The following is a 22505-nucleotide window of genomic DNA, read 5'->3' on the forward strand; positions in this document are numbered from 1 at the left end:
AATAAACATATTATATACCGTAGCTTACCCGCATGGAAAAGTTGGGAAAAAAGGGTTGCAGATTTTGTAAAATATATATTAGAAAAAAAATCAAATATGATACCAATAAAAACTAGAGAGTGTGGAGCAATCTATGAGATTGTGGCCCTTCTATGTTGGTGTCAGGACCTTTCTTCCTTTTTTCAATACAGATGGAATGGTACCCCAACAGTAGCACTTAGTGACCCAATTAGTTAATATCCATCCACTGTTTTCTATTAATTAGACATTTACTTACACACTTACACACCTTTCCCCCCAGCCCGAACATTCTTATGTTCTCCTATACTTCTGAAATATAGGCTAATGGTTTATATGCATTCTGCCTGTACAGAGGAAATACGGTAGCTTTTAAAATACTCAGCATATTTCAATGTATATGAACAATTACACACAATTCCCACAGGCTCTTGAACAGCAGAAAATACTGTATCCAATATTTATGTAAACTGTTTTAACCAGTTCAGTGCTGCAACTAAAACTTAAAAATGAATAAAATTATGATGACAGAAGTTATTCATATCAATTCTATGCTCGATAGTTTTGATAAACCTTGTCTACAAGCATTACCTTTCACAGAAAGAGTTGTTGTACTGTTTGCTTTTCCTTTATTATTCTCAGCAAAGCAAGTATAGCTCCCTTCATCCAGCACTGTAATATTAATGATTTCCAGGCTACCATCATCCCAGATAGCCACCCTGGAAAGAAATGGAAAAATAAGTTACATAAATAAATGCGGGGCTTTCTGTATGGGATTGATTATTACAAGCAACAAAAACAGTTGCTGCGATACTGCAGCTCAGCTCCCTCCACAGCTCTGGCAAACAGCTGATCAGTGGTAGCGGCTGGTGTTTGACCCCATTGACTAGCTTATGGTGGCTCATCTTGAGCAAAAACCATAAAAAAAAGTCCCAGAAAACCTCTTCAATGTTATGGCTGATTGGTCTTTTATCTCACTCTTACCCCTTAATAAAAATTAATTTTAGACAACCCCCTTAATTCACACCTAAAGTTCAGTATATCACAATATAATGGTTATTTTTCCTTTTACATACACTAGATGGCAGGAGAGTCAGATAAAGTATGCAGTATCAGGTTTGTAAGTAGAAAACACAGATTTGCAGTAATGCTACATGTTTTCAAAGCAGTTTTAGTAGCCCTGTCTTCATCTCCCTAGCCTCCCCTTCCCTTTCTATGGGCAGCATATTATAGAGAAGATGATACTATGCTCAAGGATGTACAGCTTTCTAGAATTTGATTCAGTAGTTTTATGTTAAAAGCTGGTAAAATGTAGCTGGGCGCATACAGAGTCCCGACTTTTCTAACACACACACAGTGATTGACAGCTTTACATGTATACAAACCCATACAGTAAAAATGTGTTGATAAAGATGTAGGCAGAGAATGCAGGGCTTGTAAGTCTACTCTGTGCACCCTAGATTTAATTCAATTGTCTTTTACATAAAATACTAAATAAAATAATTAAAAAAATCTATAAATCCTCAGACCCAGCTGGGTACTAAGGGTCCTTTTAAACAGGTCTAGGAACACTAATTTACTCAATAAGCTGCAATACTCTGTGGGTTCTGGTACCTTTCTGTCATAGACAGTACTAACCTTTCCCAGCCATATGATATATCGAGACTTCTGAAGTCTCAGCATATGAGATCAGTAGTTTGGGGCAGATAGGGGCAGTTCCAAAATGTCAACTATAAGAACTAATGGCTTACTTGCTGTCTTATATGTCCCACCTTTGACAGGTTGTGACACATTGTCACAGGCTAATCAATGTTACGCACTTCACTTGTCAGTGGTTTTAATAGTTTCATGGCTTTATGGGTGTTGGTTGTTGTTATGATATCTTTTGACAAATTTTAGGGTTTTCAGAGTTATAGAGTACCTGCCATAAAAAAAATAAAAAAAATTGACATGTCAAAGTGACACATTGTGGTCTTGGTTGTGATTGGTCATGGTCTAAGTGTTCACACCACAACTGATCAGCCACGAGCCGGGACAACTCCATGCACTGTGTGGTCTTTCCTGGATCTGTGTTATCTGACCTGGGTGGCCACATAATGTAAGACTATGCGGCCGAAAAAAGTGACACTGAGGTGGCAGTGAATGTATGGCACACAGGCTTCTCACGGCTCATTCTTCTGATCGGTCACATATAGACACTCAGATAACAGGCGATCAAAACTTTTGGAAAGTTACTTTGATATGCCAGAAGTCTTTTCCTTATGACAGTGCCCATTTAAAGGAGTTGTTTCCCTATTAACACTTCTGCCCTAACCAAAGGACAGGAAATAAGTGTAGCATTACAGGGGGTCTGATCCCTGTGATCATACTCTTAATTTTGGTGGGACAACCGCTTAAAGGGCCAGTCTTTAGATAGTTATCTATTTTTGGATGTACATAAAATCTAGCAATATTATGCAGTTATCTGTATGATGGGTAGAACTATTCTAATAAATAAAAACAAGACTGTACAAACCGGCTGTTATTTATCAGCAGTTCTGTTCCTTTACTCCATGAGAACTTGGGTTTCGGTGCCGCCTTTGGTTTACACTCTATGATAACACGACCTCCTTTTGCAGCCAATACCTGTTTTCTCATAGGATTTAATTCAAAGGTTGGTGCCAAAGCTAGACGGGAAAAAAACATATAAAAACCATGAAAGATTTATGCCATTTTGTGTCTCCCACCCAACTCCTAACAAAGTCCTATATTTCGCATTGTAAACCCCTTCCCAACAAAAAGCCTCTGTCATATTATGCCCCCCCAACCCTTTTGGATCCTCTTCCACCTTGTGTGTACCCCTCCACAAAGCCCCTGCCACCCTGAGTGCCCCTTAAGAGTCTAGGCTCTGCATGTATTGCTCTGCAGCTAATATATGCTGTAAAAGTTCCTGTACAATCAATCTCTACACAGAGAAAAGTCCCATCTAAATGTTAACTAAATGTTATTTCTATAGCATATGTGAAGCAATAATACTAATGAAAACCAACAGCTTTCACAAATTGTGTCCAATTCACTTAAATAATGCTTTGTTATATAGTGTGATTGTGTAATGCATTTTATTTCACATGGTTTTCTCACATACAAAGCTGCATCTGCTATTTACTACTGTACAATGTGTGGATTTATCCTGCATTATACCACAACATGTGAACACAGCCTATAAAAAGACATAAAAGAAAATAGTTCTCAGGAAATACTTGAGTGTAACTAACACAGGATTTTTAGTTCGGCATTTGCTTGAATGACTCCGTAGTGGTTTTCTGCTATACATTGATACATTCCAGCATGCTGCATAGTTAGTCCTCGGATCTTCAGTTCTCCTTTACCATACTAAAAGAAAACATCATGTTACCAATCTGCAGGTTGGTTAAAGGCATTATAGTATTCACTTATAATAAGGATCTTGCATAACTTACCGCCTCTCCATGTTTTAACCATCTAATTGAAGGAATAGGTTTTCCCTTGGCAATACAAGGCCAAATCAAATCGCTGCCTATATCCCTTTCTGTATCATTTATGTGTTCTACCCATTCAGGAGGAGCTACACAGAAAAAAAGAGAAAAGTAATAATAAAAGAATTGAGATGATAAAACAATTGTCAAAACAAAAATAGTTTGTTTTTGCAACAGTAGATAGCAGCTTAAAGTGCTGTTAATTGCTAACTTTATACTCTTGTCAGCCGTACCCACGCAGGCAGATTGTGTCTGCAGAAAAAGGGGTCCAACATAATGGAAAATTACTGCTTGACTCCTTTGTTCTTGGAGAGATATGTTACAGTAAGAGAAGTCTGCCTGTGGCTTTCCCCTCCCCACAGAGGACACAGGAATGCTCAGCCTGCTGTCAGGTATTAAAGCTGTATACAGGTAGTTGCCTTTAGACACATAAGTTCTGTTATTCTATGTAGACTCTAAGGGCCCTATTCCAACGGACGATTATCGTTCAGATTATTGTTAAATCGTTCGAATCTAAACGATAATCGTTCAGTTAAAATGCAGTTAACGATTAACAACCAAACGAGAAATCGTTGATCGCTTTATAAGATCTGGATCTATTTTTATTGTTGCTCGTTTGCATTGAATAAGACGTCGTTCGGTGGTTCGCAGTAGATACGAACGCAATAGCGAAGAAATAGCGAAGAAAAAACTATTGCAAATACGATCATAAGTAACGATTATCGTTCCATGGAAATGAGTGAACGTTTTCAGGTCTTTTGCAATAGCGGTCGCTTGAGATAATCGTCCGGTAGAATAGGGCCCTAACACGGTAATCACAGCTTTTCTATAGCCTGATGTTGGCTTTGAATATCGAATTAATAAAACAGTAACATTGTAGACAGTCTCCTAGTGCCCATATCCCAGCCTAGAGTTGTTGTGTAGCTGAATACCTTTCCTAGCTCTTAAATTGTGTTTGGGTATTTAATGTTTGATTTATGTGCTGCTATTTTATTTGTCACACTGCTAAACAGCATATACTGAGGTAACTCTGAAAAGATCTAGCCCACAATGAAAAGAACATTTTGCCTCTTGGGGCCCCTAAACTTGACCCTGCTGCTAGTATGTTACACTACAATCTGTTCCAGTTACTACCTTTGCTAAAGGTAAGATATGGGCCATGTACTGGGTGATCACTTCATTGTGTGGTGTCAGAAGGTTTCAGACGGCCTACAATTCAATGACTGCCTATGATCCATGCTGAGAGGAGAGTTCATTTAACTCTTGCTCTTTTCTGCATATGTCTTTCAGTTCACTACTCTGCAATTTTCCAATTCTGTGACAATCCTTTACAGAACAGTCTAAATAACTTAACTGCCTCGCAACATTACCCTTAGCAACATTAGGCGGCATGGCCTTCTTCCTGGCAGATGCCTGCCGTAACCCCCGCTCATCTGATAGGTGGGCAGGGGAAGAGCAGCAAGGTGGGAAGGAGGCGTGGCTTCCTCCTGCACCTCATTTATCAAAGTTTATACTTGGCAAGAGGCGTAAGCCAAGCAAATATTTACACCTGCTCCAGAGCAGCAACTCTTAGTGTGCCAGAACGTAAATTTTACAGAAAAAGGTATTTAGCCCATAAAACATGCAATTCAATAATACAGTGGTCCAAAGGTGTATATAGCCTTTAAAGTTTTGTCCTTTTTAACCCATAGGCGCACTAGGACGTTATAGTACGTCCTGGCAGGAGGTTACTTTCCGCACCAGGACGTACTATAACTTCCCGGCTCCCGGTGCTCACTGTTTACACAAACAGTGACCGGGAGCCGAAACTAAACTGTCAGCTGATAGCTGACAGTTTAGAGTAGCTGCCGCTGGACCCCCTGAAGGGGTCCAGCACAGCCAATCGCCGGCATCAGTGGATCGGTAATGATCCACTGATACCGGTGAAGCAAGCCGCAAACCCCCGGTACCGGTCTCTGCTGAGTTCCGGGATCCGGGGGAAGCTGCTGCCGTGCCATCCCCGCCCGACCACCCCCCTCCAGCTGCTGTGGCCCCCGTTCCGCTGTGTCCCGCGATTCTTGTCGTCCCCAAACACCCGACCCCCCGTGTCCCCGGTCCTCGTCATCCTCTTCCTGCCCTCTGTGTCCTCCGTTCCTCTTCCCCCTCACTGTGTCCCCCGATCCTTGTCCCCAACCTGCTGTGTCCTCTGTTCCCCCCTCCCCCGCATCCTCTGATGCCGCTGCAGCCCCCCCCTTCCCCCCGGGTGCCGGACCATACCCTCGCTGATCGCCGCCACCCGAGATGTCTGTGCCGGAGATGTCTCTCCTTCCCCCTCCTCCGCGCCGAACTAGATCCCGGAACTCACTCTGAGCCAGTGCTGCGAGGAGGAGGGGGAAGGAGCGACCTCGGCTGTGACCCCCCTCCTGCTGCAGCAGCATGTACCAGCATCTGTGTAATGACGCTGGTACATGCTGCTATATACTGTGATTGGCAGCTCTGTGATCAGAGCTGCCAATCACAGTATCTGATCGTGGCAGAGCATGGATGCAGGCTCTGATCCCTCACTTTGTGAGATCAGAGCCTGCATCCATATACTGTGAAACATACACACACACACACACACACACACACACACACGCACATAATAAAAAGTACCCCCTTCCCTGTGATCTCCCAGTAATAAGGGAGATCTTAGTGTCCGTCAGCGCCCGTTAGTGAGCATTTTTGTCAGTGTCAGTCAGCGTCCGTTAGTAAGCTTCAGTGTCAGTCAGCGTCCGTTAGTAAGTGTCAGAGCCAGCGTCCGTTAGTAAGCATCAGTGTCCGTTAGTAAGAGTCAGTGTCAGTCAGCGTCCGTTAGTAAGGGTCAGTCAGCGTCAGTGAATGTCAGTGTCCGTCAGTACGTATCATTCAGCATCCGTTAGTAAGTGTCATTCACTGTCCGTCATTAGCGGGTGTCAGTAAGCGTCAATCAGCGTCCATTAGCAGGTGTCAGTAAGCATCAGTCAGCATCCAGTAGCAGGTGTCAGTAAGCGTCAGTCAGCGTCCATTAGCAGGTGTCTGTAAGTGTCAGTCACCTTCCATAAGTGTCAGCCAGCATCAGTCAGCATCCGTTAGTAGGGTCAGTAAGGGTCCGTTACTGAGCATCAATCAGTGTCCGTTAGTAAGCGTCAGTCACCTTCCGTTAGTCAGTCAGCATCTATAAGTAAGCGTCAGTCAGCATCCATTAGTAAGTGTGAGTAAGCGTCAGTCAGTGTCCGTTAGTGTCAGTAAACTTTTGCACACACACACACACGTGTGCTTCTTCTCTTCTGAGCCCTGTTGTACGCCCATATAATACTTTAGGTTCACAAATGGGGTATTTCTGTGCTCAGGAGAAATTGCTTTACAAATATCGGGGGGCTTTTTCTCCTCCAAGCTTTTTGAAATTTGAAAAATTTGGGGTTTCACCAATGTATAAATGTGAAAAATTTGATTTTTCATTTTGACAGCTCACTTTTGCAAAAAACTGTGAAAAACCTGTAGGGTCCAAATGCCCACTGTACCCCTTGTTATATTCCTTAAGGGGTCTAGTTTTCAGAATGGGGTCACTTGTGGAGGGGTTTCCACTGTCTTTGCACTAGGGCGGCTTTGTAACTGTAACATGGTCTCCTACATTTATTCCAGCCAAATCCACACTCCAAAATTTAAAGGGTGCTCCTTCTCTTCTGAGCCGTGTTGTGCGCCCGCACAACACTTTACGTCCACAAATGGGTTATTTGTAAAAACTGCAGATTCAGAGGAATAAATGTGTTATTGCATTTCACTTTTTATAGCTGTGCGGTATGAAAAAAATAAGACTGAATTGGAATATCTGCCAAGAAAATGGAAATTTTTACTTTTCACACTTACTTTGCAGTTATTCCTGTGAAATGCCTAAAGGGTTAAAAACTGTTTTAAATGTCAATTTGAATACTTGAAAGGGTGAAGATTTCAAAATGGGGTGAATTATGGGAGTTTCTACTATCCAGACCTCTAGAATATTCTCCAAACCTGAACTGGTCCCTAAAAAATGCAGAGTTAAAATTTTCACAAAATTTCAGAAAATTGCTACTAAACAATTACTGCCTCTAAAATACTAAAAACATTAAAGCACGCCCACCAAATGCTGCCAACATAAAGTAGACATGTTATAGATATGAATTAATCAATAATTTATGTGGTATAACTATCTTCCTTACTGACAGAGACTTTCAAATTTAGAGAAATTCAATTTTTTTCAATTTTTCACATTATTTTGGAGTTTTTTACAAAAAAAGTTAAAAAGTATCGGCCCAAATGTACCACTAACATGAAGTGGAACATGTCACGAAAAAACAATCTTGGAACCACAAGGATCGGTAAAAGCATTCCAGAGTTATCAATATATAAAGTGACACATGTCATATTTGAAAAATTTGGCCGTGTCATAAACACCAAAACTGGCTGTGTCCCCTAAGGGTTAACTTAAATATTGTTTAAAAACAAAAAGACAATTCCTGCAATTTTGATGGCTGATGTTAAGAAACAATTAAACACTTATACACCAGAGAACCATGACCATTTATACACTATTCAGATGCAAGATATTCCCTCATGAAATACTACACATACAATGAATATCTGTGACCAAATAAAATTATTACAAACTTACTACTAAAAGTAGAAAAATATGAAACTCTTTATCAAATACTATCACAACAAAACAACATAAAAACAAGACTTGGTAAGATGGGAGGCCATGTTACTATGACAATTCCTGACAATATAAAGTGCTAATACATAATTACAGATTAAAAAATTCATTCCTATAGCATAAATGCATGTGATAAAGTGCAAGTGAAACAAAATATCATACTATCAGTATGCTGAACAAATCATAGACCATATTGTTTATATAGATACACAAAAGCTTATGTAATGCTATATCAAACCTGGTGTCCCAGAGTAATGGCCCCCACCTCACACTCCAATGCCGTTGGGTCCAGGGGTCCTTAAATAACAGCTTTGGTACAAATGATTGGCTCTCATAACAACAGACCCACTTGGTATTGGGCAGTCCCTTTTCATGACAGTATGCATGGAAACAAACAGAACCAGACATGGCCACCGACAAATACATGCCGTCACCACCTCTCTCCATGTTATACACGCATGCCTAGTGGACCGCACATGGGGCGGCCGCCATCTTGTGTATGGGCAAAAGCTGAGATATCGATTGTACACATATGAGAACTAGTAGGCCGACATTATATTACAAAACATTTGTCCAATATTACTACCGCCCTCTGTCACCATCAGTTCATTGCCTCTAACTTGCCACAATTAACAAACATCAGCGCACCTGCCCAGGAAAGCTGCCCATAAGGAAAGACTGTCAAGTGATTAAAGTGTCACTATCAACAGTACAAATAATTTAAAGAAACTAAGTAATATTTAGGTAATTATTAGGCAAAAAAATCCTCTTTCTGTACTCAAAAAGCTGTTCTCACTTCTTATTTGCTCATTTTCAGTGAAGGCAGGTTCTGCTGTGTCCATTATATCATACAGAGGGGCCCAGGGGGATGAGTGAGCAGGAAGAGGAGAGAATCAGTTTTACTCTTTGGAGACTGTCAAGGGCCAGAAAGGTCAATGTTGGTCTGAGAACTTTATGAGAGAAGATTGCAGGATGATATGCTGTGCAGGGCTGCCTTTTGTCTAATCCATGCATCCCCCTAAGCCCCTCTCCCCTCCATAGAGCATTATGGACACAAAAAAGCTGTTTTTCTGAAGCGAGGGGGGTAGGAAAACAGCATTATGAGTACAGAAAGAGTCTCTTTTGCTTAATAAAACCTATTACTGTGTTTCTTAAAATCGTTCTTATTAATTATACGTGGTTTCTGAAAAGTGACATTTAAATGACAGTTATGCTTTAAGTAATAAAAGGAAATCATGTATTTTATTTGTTAAATTAGTGAGTTATTTCCTTATCCCCCCCCCCATTTCCCAGCTGGGTGAATTACCCTTTTGCATTGATAACTGTCATATCCCTTATTTTGTATTGATTGATTACCGTGTTGCTCTGGGGCATAAAATAAAGGGACACATCTTGTATGACTAGATTGCATCATATTACACTTGTCTGTATGTGTCTTTTTTCCAGTCTTATTGAAGCTTATAGAGGTAAGGCCAGAGATAATCTATACTTGATAATCAATAATCTGTGACAAATTCAAACAACTATTTAATAAAAGAAAATAATACATATCTTACCCTGTACATAAACATTTGCTTTGTATGTATCTCTCCCTTTAATATTTTCTGCTTCACATTCATAAGTTCCTTCATCTTCAGGTTGAATATTAAATATTTTAAGCACAGCCCCTGAGGCACTAACTTCTGCTGTAGCTGGCATTGGCTCATTCACTTTACGCCATTTTATAACAGGCACAGGACTGAAATGAAAAATAAAAATGTAATTATGTAGGACACAAAACTGTAAACAGAACATTGTTTAATACAGCTTATGGTGTGTTTACACAGAGAGATTTATCTGACAGATGTTTGAAGCCAAAGCCAGGAATGGATTTGAAAATAGGAGAAATCTCAGGCTTTCCTTTATGACCTGTTCCCTATTTATAGTCTGTTCCTGGCTTTGGCTTCAAAGATCTGTCAGATAAATCTCTTTGTGTAAACGCACTATTAAGTTACCAATGTTTATATAGCAGAATAGTTAGAGCTCCAATCCGCCATACTGGAATCTGTTGGTAATGACCCCACTGGTAATTTTGTTTACATAAAAAATATAGATTTTATTACAATTTTTTTCTACTTGAATAGAATGTTGAGAATCTATATATTTTTATGTGTGTTTACGCAATTATTAAGGGATCATGATATGGAATTTTTATTGGTTGAAATATTGCACTCACTCAGTAAACTGTTACTACATTTTTAATTGATTATTTAATGAATTAATAGCATATGTTTTAGTTAATATATTTTGTGATTATCCAGGGTTATTTATATCTGTACCCTTCGGGTTCAAAAGTCTGCCCCACAGCAAGTACTTGACTACACTTGTAGCACTTTAGTGTTCATTCTAGCACAGTATTTTAAAAAGAATGTGTCATCAGAAAATGACTATTTAAATAATGTTTTTATGTTACACATATTTTTTAAAGAATCTTTGGTGACTTTTTTTTTCTAATATTCAATTTTTTTTTATCTATATTCTAAAATAATCCTTACATCTTGGAGTTTTTCTACCACTGGGGTTAAAACTAAGCTGGAACTTCCTGCTGTGTCTGTAGTGAAAAGAGGAGGCTGCTGTAAAGTGATCTGTACAGCACTGCAGCGATATGTAGATAAAGGAGACAATAGCAACTTCATGTGGAATGACTTCTTCACAGGTCACAGAGCACGCTCAGTAATGCTTCACATTCATCTCAAGCGGACAGAGTCTGTCTATTGCAAACTATGTCCATGAGGTTTGCTGTAAGGCATATCACTAAATGCTGTTAAGAACATCCCAGGCAATATGGTAGCCCCCATAAAATAGAAACAGATTAGAAGAAAAAAAACTTTTTTCTGTATATGACTAATCAGTGAAGGAAAATTTAGGTGACACATTCCCTTTAAGTTTGCATTTATATTACTCACATTACCACTAAAACCTAGTGGTTTGTTGTGTTATCATACTTTGGTACTTGATATGTTTTTTTTTTCTTTACACATTATGTACCAAGACCTCCATTTTTTTGCAGGATTCCCACCGTTCACCTTTTCTCCCACTGTGTTGATTATTGCTTGTATAAGTACAGTATATATGTTTAAAACACTGTATTTTCGTGGCCTTTTTATGTGAATCAATAATGAATTTTTTTGTGACTAAAGGAGAAGTCCAGACACATACTTTTTTTTCAAAACAGCTGGGAAGGAGGTGGGTGAACAAAGCAGAATGCACTTATCTCCCCGGCTCCAGTGCTGGGGTCTGCTGTCCTACATTCCAGTCCCCAATCCCTACTGCTTCCTGGTCTAGAGAGGGGACTTGGGATGTGACTTTCCAAACCCACTCAGGCAGTCAGCAGCCATAGCGGGGTCCGCCTCTGCCACTGACTGACTGAGCTGGCCTGACATGTTACATCCCAGATACAACTCAGATACAACTCAAATGCACTTATCTCAGGGGAGATAAGTGCATTTTGCTTTGTAGAAAAAAAGGATGACTTTTGTCAATTATTTTATTACTGAGGTCTAGCTGCTGCTCATAAATATAAGGGACAATCCAGCCTTGCTAATAAAATATATATTGTGCAAAAAGAATTAGGTTTTGTATCAGATGGAGCTGAAAAAAAAAGCTGTTGTTTGGGAAAATTGATATAGTAATGCTGTATACAGATGGCTTTTATACCATAAAGAAAATGTTACCATAGAACTGCATGTCAATTTTAGCAAAACAATTGTTAACTTGCTAGTAAAACACTTACTTTCCCAATGCAAAACACTCCAATGTCACATTCTGATCCTTTAAAGCATAAGTGTCAGGAAATGCAACTTGAATGTCCGCAGCATAGCGTTTTGAAGCTGAAAAACAATTACAGTAAAATGTCTGACTATGACTGTATAAAATATCTGATCCTTAAAGGTAGTAGTTATCAAAAATGTGTAACTATTTTTTCTCAAGGTTAAGACAGAAACAATTTAGAAACAATCTGGAGACAAAAGTGGTGCAAAAGTGGCCATGTTTTTGTAGCACTGGTAACCCCTTTAACCCCTTTTCCGCAAATAGACATACTGGCGCGTTCAAATCTGCACACCGCTCCGGCAGATGGGCGTGCCGGCACGTCACAGGGATGACACGGGCGCAGGAGCTGCACCCGTGTCATCCGCAGTTAACCCTATAGGTGCTGCAATCAGTTTGATTGCAGCACCTATAGTGTTGCAAGAAGGGAGTATCCTCCTTTCGTCCCCCATCGGGGCTGTGTGGTGAGATCCCATAGCCCCGATGGAGCTGTGACATCAGGGGGCTTTCCCGAAGCCTCCTGGTGTCACAGCTACGGAAGCTGATCAGGCTCAGCTTGAGTCTGATCAGCTTTGCCTATTACAGGTATATTGTATTGCAGTGCAGATCAGCACTGCAATGCAATATGCCTGTATTCAGGCAATTGTACAGTAAAGTCCCATGGTGGGAAAATGAAATAAAGTGTAAAAAAAAAATAAAATTAAAAATCACATATGACACTTGACACTAGTACTGCAAATGGACAATTCCTTTAATAAAATTACTTTTATAGGAAGGAAAGGCAGTGTGATATTTAGTTTGCTTTTGTATTGGGTATCAAGTATTGAGAAAGAGAATTGATAATACATACCTTCAGATTGTGGTAAAAGAGATGTATATCTGCTAAATACACTTTTTGTTATTGAAGGGCTAGATACAAAACATGAGTAATTGCCCCTGTCAGATTGTTCTACTTTAGCTATATACAGATTTCCATTCTTTTGCGTGATAAATCTTCTTGAATCCATATTGATAAAGTTTGGAAATTCATTTATAATCCATCTGTAATTGAGGTCATCTGCAGATGGTAAGGAAGCAAAGAATCATATGAAATAAAAATATTATTCTTAAGAAGAAGAAAAAGAATATGAAATGTAAGCGTCACTGATAAATTATGTGGAAAAATAGTAAAAATCTGTAAAACAAACATTTTATAAATATTCAGACACTGCGCAATCAGGCACGGGGAGGTAAGCAAAGCTTCATTGTTATCCTCTCCCCTGCCGCCTGTCACTTCCTTGCTGGGGCCGGACTTCTCCTTTAATTTAAGGAGCCTGATTTTTATCTGTATTTTTTGTTGACAAAGCTGCATGAGAGCTTTTTTTGGTTGTAATTCTGACATTATTTAGTAAATGTTTTGAATACTATGTCCTGAATAAATATTAGGTTAACTTTATTCTCCGAGACATTAAAACCACAACAATATCAAATCAATCTCAATCTCAATCTCAATATCAAATAGTTTTTTATGTTTAGTTCAGGGTTGTTTTTTGAGTGACAAGTTACAACTATCGGCGTATGCAAAATGTATTGATTTTGTCATTTAAGGCAGATATGTCCCAGGTTTTTGCCCACCAATGCCAACTAGACTCTCAAACAGATCCCTGCCTGGGTAGATAACTTTCTCTGACTCAGATCCTCTTTATGAGCCAAGAATCACATCCTACTGTGGTTTTAGAAGACTACTTCTAGAATATATACTATATACATATACACTGTTACATAATATGAGCACAAACAATACAAAGTGTGGGTTTACCAACACACACACACACACAACACTTTATACTATATATAGTATAGCAAACACACATACTGTGCATAGAAAATGACTATGGGTTTTAAACTCCCACAGAATATTTCAATGAATAAAGCAGAGGCAGATATACCATATGTGCAACCTGTGCAGCTGCACAAGGGCCCAGTAGAGAAGGGGGCACACACACACATACCCGAACAGTTACTATTGTTGTATGGTTAGATTGCATGTTAAGGGCTTATCTTATATTTTAATGGCTCACAGTTACTGGTGGATTGTTAGAGATATATAATGAAGCATGCACTATGAAAAGCTACTGAGAAACAAAGAGCCCCTTCATTGTTCTTGCAATGGGTCCTCTGTTGCCAATGTCCGCCCCTGGCATAAAGCTAACAAGAAATATGTGCAATGTGCTTTACGGGAATATTTCATATTTTCTATTTAAAGCCTTCAGCAGGAGCACATTTATGTTTTGTGCTACGGCAGAAACATGTTTTAGCTTCTGTGAAATCGGTACTGCCTAGAACTCCACATAACCTTTATAATTTCCAACCCCTTAGAAGAGTGTGAAGGTTTCATCTTCAAAGCCTGGCACACTGCAGACTGCTAGAAGAGAGTAGATAATCTTCTTTCAACAGATATACACTACCTTATCTGTGTTAAAGGCAGTGCAAGGACAAGAAATACCGCAAGACAAATCCACCTACACTAGAAATTCATTTTTAAATATTTTAAAAAACTGACAATGAATTATCCGGCATTTCACTGGGCACATTATAAAGGCATTGTAGAAATATGAATGGAGATTTAGAGGAAGACAGTGATCAAATAAAGGGAATAATCTGCTTTTTAATTTTACAGAAACTACAGTTTATTACATTTTTTGGAAGTACTGGTTGTAAACACTAAATATTAGGATATCATTGCCTAACTGAAAAAAGAATTATGGAATCAAAGACATTAAAGCGTAACTATAATTTCAGTAGCCAAAAAATGAAATTCCTCAAATAAAAAGCCCATGTGTTACCCTTTAAAAAGAGCCCTAAACTGCGTTGATAGTGTGTGCGCTCGCTGAGATATCACCAGTTGTTTGGCTCAGAAGAATAAATGAATTTTCCTTCTGGCTGAGAGAAAGTGGGAGTGGTCTATCCCTCATCTCCCTGGCTGCGTCCCTCCATTCACTGAGCAGCACCTTAGCAGATGTATCACATACAGTGGGATCAGATAGAGCCCCAGCATACAGTATCACAATGTAAGATTAGATACAAAGCACCAGCCGATGGTATCACACACAGTGGGATTAGATACAGTCATCTGCTCTCATAGCACTGTAGGATAATGTCAGCCATGGAGGTGGGGTCACCTGCTGCAGACCTCTGATAGTGAATGTTATATGTACTATGGAAGGACTACAAGCTGTGTTGTGCTGGGACTTGTAGTCCTCCCCTCAGTGACTCACCCACTCTCCCTCATGCAGCACATTGGAGCCATGGCTGGCATGTCCCTCCTTGTTGAAGCACTGAGTACTTGTGACTCCATCCATCTCCTCCCCTGCGCTGCTCCTCACACACAACACCCTCAGCTCTGCTTAGTGACCTCTGTGAGGGGAGGGGGGGACGTGCTGCTGGGGGTGGGGGAGGAGGTTTTGTTTCTGTTTCTCTCTGTGTCAGGGCTGTTATCTGATCCTCCTGTCACAGTCCGTACACTCAGGACGGATCTGCAGGGAGGGGGCGTGTCCAGCAGGAATGCAGAAATAACTCAGAGCCAGACAGAGCTGTAAGGGCATAATCAGCCTTTTAGATTTAAAAAACTGTTCATTTTAGGTTATTAATGTATATTGCAATAATTGTTATCATGCCCTAAGCTAACTAAAACTGAAAGGTCAAAATATTTTATTGTTACGCCTTAAGGGCTAATGCTGTATTGCTCCGTGTTGTGCAGAGCTATCGTAGAGGTGCATGTGTCCTGGGTTGTATGCCTCTGATTTCATACAATTGTGCTATGTCCATTTGAATATGATCAAATCCAACAGAAAAAGAAATGTGGCATACTAAACTAGAAGGTATATTACCAAGGTATTTCTTCCTATAGATAAAACCATAGATTCTAGAGAACATCTCAGACACACCACATGACATGGCACTATGAGTACATGCACACTTTAATTTGGAGCATAATATTTTATGTGCCGCTATACATCCTGCACTGCACAGTTTTTGATAGGCATGAGGCATTGGCAACATTTGTACACGTATATGTACAATTAGTTAGTAAGGTTATAAAAAAGACACGGCACTATCAAGCTCAACCTATAATCCTACAATCTTGATCCGTATATTTGGTAAAATTATCTTTATAAAAGCCTATTAACATTCTTTTGTAAAAATCCACAACAACATGAGAATTTTCTAGTCTTTTTTATATCCTGTCTCCCGAGGGTTTTGTGCCCAGTGAGATCCACAACAAAATGTGGTAAAATCTATAAGGAAATATGCATGCATGGAATAACATGAGAACTAAATTGCAATGTTTCAGAAACACACTGCAAGAAATCCTATGTATACATTGTCTATGGTTCAGTAAAAAAAAAATTACCTCACAGGCAACACTAACAGTAGATCCTAACATTAAGTAACTCCTAAGCTTGCTATCCCCATTCACTGTGCAAAAAGCAGAGCGAATAGTGACAGCACCCTCTCTGCAGGGGCTGCCAGACACCGGGATCATGCCGGGCTGCCTCTACCCCTTGTGTACTGTGTATAAGAATATACAGTACATGGGGTGTGGCATCCTGCTCTTTTTAGTGCTGTGTAACAGTGCAAGAGCATAGCAGGAGATTGGGAACTGCAGGGCGTATAGCCCTGCAGTTCCCAACACAAATGATAGTGGTGGTGGCAGAGGAGCTGTATCGCAACTTATTGCTGCTAGGCACCGGAAGTACATACAGAAATAAAAATAAAAAGACACTTTAAAAAAAAATAAAGTTATATTACAAAATAATAAAACTTCTATCTATGAAAAAACTTTTTTTCTTTCCGGAGAACCCCCGAAAACTTTCCCCATGAGTTCTGTAACATTGTCAGAACTTAAGGGGTTGTCCAGCAAAATTCTTTTTCTTTCAAATCAACTGGTGTCAGAAAGTTATATAGATTTCTAATTTACTTCTATTTAAAAATCTAAAGTCTTCCCATAGTTATCAGCCGCTGTATGTCATGCAGGAAATGTTTTATTTTCAGTCTGACACAGTACTCTCTGCTGACAGGAACTGTCCAGAGCAGGAGAGGTTTTCTATGGGGATTCATAGAAAACCGAGAGTTCCTGAGATGTGCCAGAGATGTCAGCAGAGAGCACTGTGTCAGACTGAAAATAAAACAAAATTTCCTGCATGACATATAGGAGCTAATAAGTATAGGAAGACTTGGGATTTTTTAATACAAGTAAATTACAAATCTATATAACTTTTGACATCAGTTGATATGAAAGAAATTTTTTTTTGCTGGATAACCCCTTTAAGTACTCAATTTCCAGGTGACAGGTTCACATTAATGAATTGACAGGTTCAGATCCCATACTATGAAATAAGAAAGTCTTAGGAGAAGGCAAATTTCCAGCAATAAGTTAAGCCACTGCTCATTACCTGGAAAGTGTGGAGGTGGGTCACAAATCAGCATTACTCCAGTTCCTTCCTTCACTTTTACTGGTGGACGCTCTTCTAAAGGAAATGGATCTAAGTCTGTGCATATAAAAACATTATAGAATGTTAGCCAAGAAAACAGAAGACAGAAAAAAATACATTGTTGATATATTTTCAACAAAAGGTCAGGTAGGTAGGAAAAATGAAGGGAAAAAAGGCTGCATTTACACATTCCGGGAAGTTGTCTGTTCTCACGGATTCGTGCACACTGACATTGCTTTTATTGGGTTATTCAGATGTTCCGTGATTTCACGGATCCGCGATCCATTTAGTTTAAAAATAGAACATGTCATAACTCGGAACGGAAGCACGGAACGGATTGACATCCGTGTTCATCCGTAAAAACACGGATGTGATGTAATCAACGTAATTTTAAATGCTTTAAAACAGATTCTTGAAAAAAACGGACACGAGTGCAAAACGGATGCAAAACGGACTGTTTTGCACGAATCACGGAGGTAGCTAGCAGACCACAATCACGGACCAGGAAAATCACTGAACATGTGAATGCAGCCTTAGACTGCCAGTTTGACTAAAGTGTAAAAGGACCTTTAAAGGTCCAATCTTAAAGAGGATGTACCTGGTGGTACCTAAACCCACGGATCGAATGGCACCGGCACGGGGAAGCCGGTGCCGTGGTCCGTTTTTCGGACTGAGGCCCCGTTCCCGTGCACAGCGCCGTTCTATGCACCGAACCTGGCCGTTGCTCAAGCACTGAAGGCGGGCCAGCCCGCCCCCAGTGGGAGGGAATTCCCTCCCCTGTATCACGTGGCTCCATTCATTCTAAGCGAGCCGCGTCATACAAGGGAGGGAATTCCCTCCCACTGGGGGCGGCCCGGCCCGCCTCCAGTGCTTGAGCACCGGCCGATTCCGCTGCATAGAACGGCGCCGTGCACGGGAACGTGGCCTCGGTCCAAAAAATGGACCGCGGCACCGGCTTCCCCGTGCTGGCGCCGTTCAATCAGTGGGTTTAGGTTAAAGAGGATGTACCAGGTAGTACATCCTCTTTAAAGCCTCCACAAATGCTGTGATTTAAAAGCTTGGGATCCACATTTTTAGACAACCGGCATCCAATCTATATAGATGACTGAGAAAAATGAGAACAAATACCTCTTCTATTCCCATTGCTGGCTCATTTGTTTGCTGTAGACTGGGGTCTGATCTTGGAACCAGTTGTTTTTGGAATTGGTGGAGCCCTACAGGTCAACCCCCAATTGACCTTTTACATATTTAACTCTTTTTATTCCCCCTGTTCTACAAATACTTGAGGCTATCATGCTCATTCACAAAAGAACAGTACTGTAACAAATAGGTTTTTTGTGTGAAATATCTGGTGTGATGCAATCTGTAAGCAGAAAAATGTTTTCTTCAGGCCGGTGACTCTTTTTTTTAATAGATTTGAGCCTCATGGTTCATTCTTCTATGGGTTGCAATGCATGTTCAATAATTCCAAAGCCAAGTACCATTTCCAAGGCAACAATCTTCTGGGAATACTGCCAATGATTTCATGCTGCAATGTATTTGACATACTGTATTCCTTAAACCTTACAAGGAATAGCAGCACAAGGGCTTAATCATTCTCTAGCACAGGAAAGTCCAACCTGTTCCTTCATTCTGCCCAAGTACTTTATGCTTCCTACACACAAAACTGACTGGACTGCACATCAATGCTGGTTATATGGAAATAAGGTGAAAAATATGTGCAAAGGAATATTATTCGCTATACTAAAAATGTTAATAAAGTGATATATGTCAGATGCATAAACCATCCTTGTCAAATGGATATGCTAAAAGTAGTATAGAGTAATATGACAGATCTGTAAGCGAAAGACTAGATATATAAAGATCCAAATATTATTCTTCCCGTCTCTCCTTAAAGTGACTCTGTACCCACAATCTGCCCACTCCAAACCGCTTGTACCTTCAGATTGCTGCTTTTAATCCAAGATCTGTCCTGTGGTCCATTCGGCAAGCGATGCAGGTATTGTCCTAAAAAACAACTTTTAAACTTGCAACCCTGTGTCAAATTGGCGTGGCCTAGAGTGCCTGTGCATTAGGCTGGCACAACCTATCTGTCCCTCCTCCCCACTCTCTTCATCATTAGGAATGCCCCAGGCAGGTGTTTTTCTATTCATCAGCTGTGTGAGCACGGCACATGGGCTGGATCGTAAAGGCACCTCTGCAGTGTTCACTGCAGAGGGATAGAAAAAATCCTGCCAGTGGCATTCCTAATGATGAAGAGGGCGGGGAGGAGGGACCGAGGGATGGTGCAAGGTTAGGGCACAGATACTCTAGGCCACGCCAGTTTGACACAGGGTTGCAAGTTTAAAAGTTGTTTTTTAGGACAATAACTGCATCACCTGCCAAACGGACCCCAGGACAGATCTTGGAATAAAAGCAGCTATCAAAAGGTACAAGTGGTTTACGGAGGACAGATTGTGGTTACAGAGTCACTTTAAATTATAAACACTTAGCTTAACTGAGAGTGCATATCAGTTCTATAGCTGAAAGAGAGTGTCTGCCAGGTATGTGCAACTTTATACATATTAAAATACAGGTATGAGAAAGACAAAGACAAGTATTTTATGCCTGATTGTTTTGGGGCTGCTCATGCAGTCATTTACTTACATCCAAAGTTTAGGCTGGCTTCATTACTCCTTATTGTTCCATATTCATTTGAAACTATGCAAACATATTTCCCAGAATCTTTTGACTTTTGTGGATTGTTGATAACAAGGTTTCCACCTATCATACTGTATTGTGGATAATTTAGAAGATCAATTTCCCAGTTGTTGTATCTCCACCTAAAATAAAAATGCAAACCACAATAATATACAATGTATAGCAAAAAGATAACAAGATATGTAGATTTTGTATATTGGCAATGTCTCATCTATCTCTATTTACCTGTATGTGGGCATGGGGTTTGCTCTGGCTCTGCAGTTCATTGTTACCTTCCCATCTGAAGATTCTTCTGGGTGAATAGTGTCAATAGGCTGCTCCTCAAAAACCGGTCCATATCTTTTTCCTTCCTCTAAAATATGCAACACATTTATATATTTTATATAAGAATCAATAGAGCGGAAGTCATAAGAAAAAATGGTAGAATAATTAGTTTAATTGTAGCTAGCCTGACACTGACATTGGCTTCCCATGTATTGGATTTGTTATATTCTGTCTGCTCCCATACTGTGATCCATATCTTAACTTCTAATAAATGGATATCTTTGAATACCAGGCTTCAACTATGATACAAGGCAGGAGCAAACACATTACTCTACTACATTATAGGACTCCTGAAATAGTGTCAGATCAAACACTAGTTGACTTTTCCTAATGGCAACTAGTAAGTCCAACAGCACCAATCATAAATGGAATGCCTTTGTAGAAGTAGAGGTGGGACGCCAGAAGGTCTCCAATCACTAATGTAGACCGTATGATATCAAGAAAGAAGTAATCTGACAGCATCCAGTGGAGAAGATTTGGTGAGGTTTATTCAAGCAACATATAAAAGATGCAATGTTTCAACCCAGCAGGGTCTTTTACAAGCCTAAAAAACCTGCTGGGTTGAAACATTTCCACTGTGTATGTTGCTTGAATAAATCTCACCAAATCTTCTCTACTGGAAGCTGTCAGATTACTTCTTATTTGATGTCATAGAGACATGTCAAAAATTTTGATCATGTTAATACCTGTACCGATTGTTAGAACAAGCCAGGAGAAGACCACACTTAGGGTACTTTTACACCAACAGATTTTCTGACAGATTGTTTTTAGCCAAAGCCAGGAATGGACTATAAACAGATAACAGGTCATAAAGGAAAGACTAAGACTCCTCGTCTTTTCAAATCCATTCCTGGGTTTGGCTAACAAAAATCTGTCAGATAATCTGTTGGTGTAATAGGGCCCTAAGTGTGGCCCTCTCCTGGCTCTGTGTAAAATGATGAGTCGGGCTCCTAATGTTTTTTTTCTGACACAAAGTAGGGAGCAGACGCTCTGTAGCATGTCTTCTCTCTGTTCATTCTCCGATCGGTACAGGTCTGAACACCTTAAAATGAGTCAACAGTGCAGCCAGGTGGTGGTGAAAGCTAATCGTATGCTGGGTTGTATATCTAGAGGTATAACCAGTAGCAGGAGGAAAATTGTGATCCCGCTGTTTAGGGCGCTAGTGAGACCACATCTGGAATACTGTCTCCAGTTCTGGAGACCTCACCTACAAAAAATAGAATGGGTCCAAAGACGGGCTACAAAAATAGTGGATGGTCTCAAGCATAAAAAAATGAGGGAAGATGAAAGGGACTAAATCTGCATAGTCTGGAGGAAAAAAAGGAAAAGGGGGAACCTGATAAAAAACTTTAAACATGTTAAAGAGATAAATAAGGTTCTGATGGTAAGGGATTTTAATAAAATAAATGGGGGAACAAACTGAGATTAGTTAGGGAAAGATCAAGAGCAACATGAGAAAATATTATTTAACTGAAAGAGTAGTAGATGCTTGGAACAAACTTCCAGCAGATGTGGTTGGTAAATGTACAGAAACTGAATGTAAACCTGCCTGGTATAAACATATATGTAGCCTAAGATAAAGGAAAGAAAAATAGAAGAAGCAGACTAGATAGACCAAGTGGTCTTTTTCTGCCGACAATCTTCTATGCTTTAATAAATGTAGTAAGCAAATGGGTTCTCCAGGCTATGTTTTTAGGCTTTGCAATTAGTTTACACCCTCTCTATGCCATCTGCTGACCTGAGCACTGCTGTATGTAAACACTGCCATGGTGTTCAGGTCCCTGTACCCATACTTGCTTCTACCATACAGCACACAAAGAGCTGTGACTGCCCTGTGTCACAATGACAGTTTGTTATTGCGGTTCAAAGTGAAACATCTGTCACAGCTCACTATGTCATGAGCACATTTCAATTGCCTTTAACTGTAACTGACCTTTAGAACCATCGCTATCTTATAAACTGCAGGCAGTTACAAATTCACACTGTGTTATATTGAAA

At 40.0% G+C, this 22505-nt stretch overlaps 1 protein-coding gene across 4 annotated transcripts in view; it reads right to left on the bottom strand.

The window, feature by feature from the left end:
- Positions 1–22505, bottom strand: part of CNTN1 (contactin 1) — a 131023-nt gene that overhangs the window by 17657 nt on the left and 90861 nt on the right. For all 4 annotated transcript variants that reach the window (XM_069976000.1, XM_069975999.1, XM_069975998.1 and 1 more), the window contains 10 exons: positions 20409–20535; positions 20130–20305; positions 17445–17540; positions 12860–13066; positions 11975–12071; positions 9759–9940; positions 3477–3601; positions 3273–3390; positions 2534–2684; positions 610–737 (listed from right to left, as the gene is read on the bottom strand). In XM_069976000.1, coding sequence (XP_069832101.1) covers positions 610–737; positions 2534–2684; positions 3273–3390; positions 3477–3601; positions 9759–9940; positions 11975–12071; positions 12860–13066; positions 17445–17540; positions 20130–20305; positions 20409–20535 — 1407 coding nt within the window. The remainder of the gene's footprint in view (positions 1–609; positions 738–2533; positions 2685–3272; positions 3391–3476; positions 3602–9758; positions 9941–11974; positions 12072–12859; positions 13067–17444; positions 17541–20129; positions 20306–20408; positions 20536–22505) is intronic.

This window comes from Dendropsophus ebraccatus, chromosome 1 (assembly GCF_027789765.1).
Source record: "Dendropsophus ebraccatus isolate aDenEbr1 chromosome 1, aDenEbr1.pat, whole genome shotgun sequence".
In the NCBI taxonomy this organism is placed as follows: domain Eukaryota; kingdom Metazoa; phylum Chordata; class Amphibia; order Anura; family Hylidae; genus Dendropsophus; species Dendropsophus ebraccatus.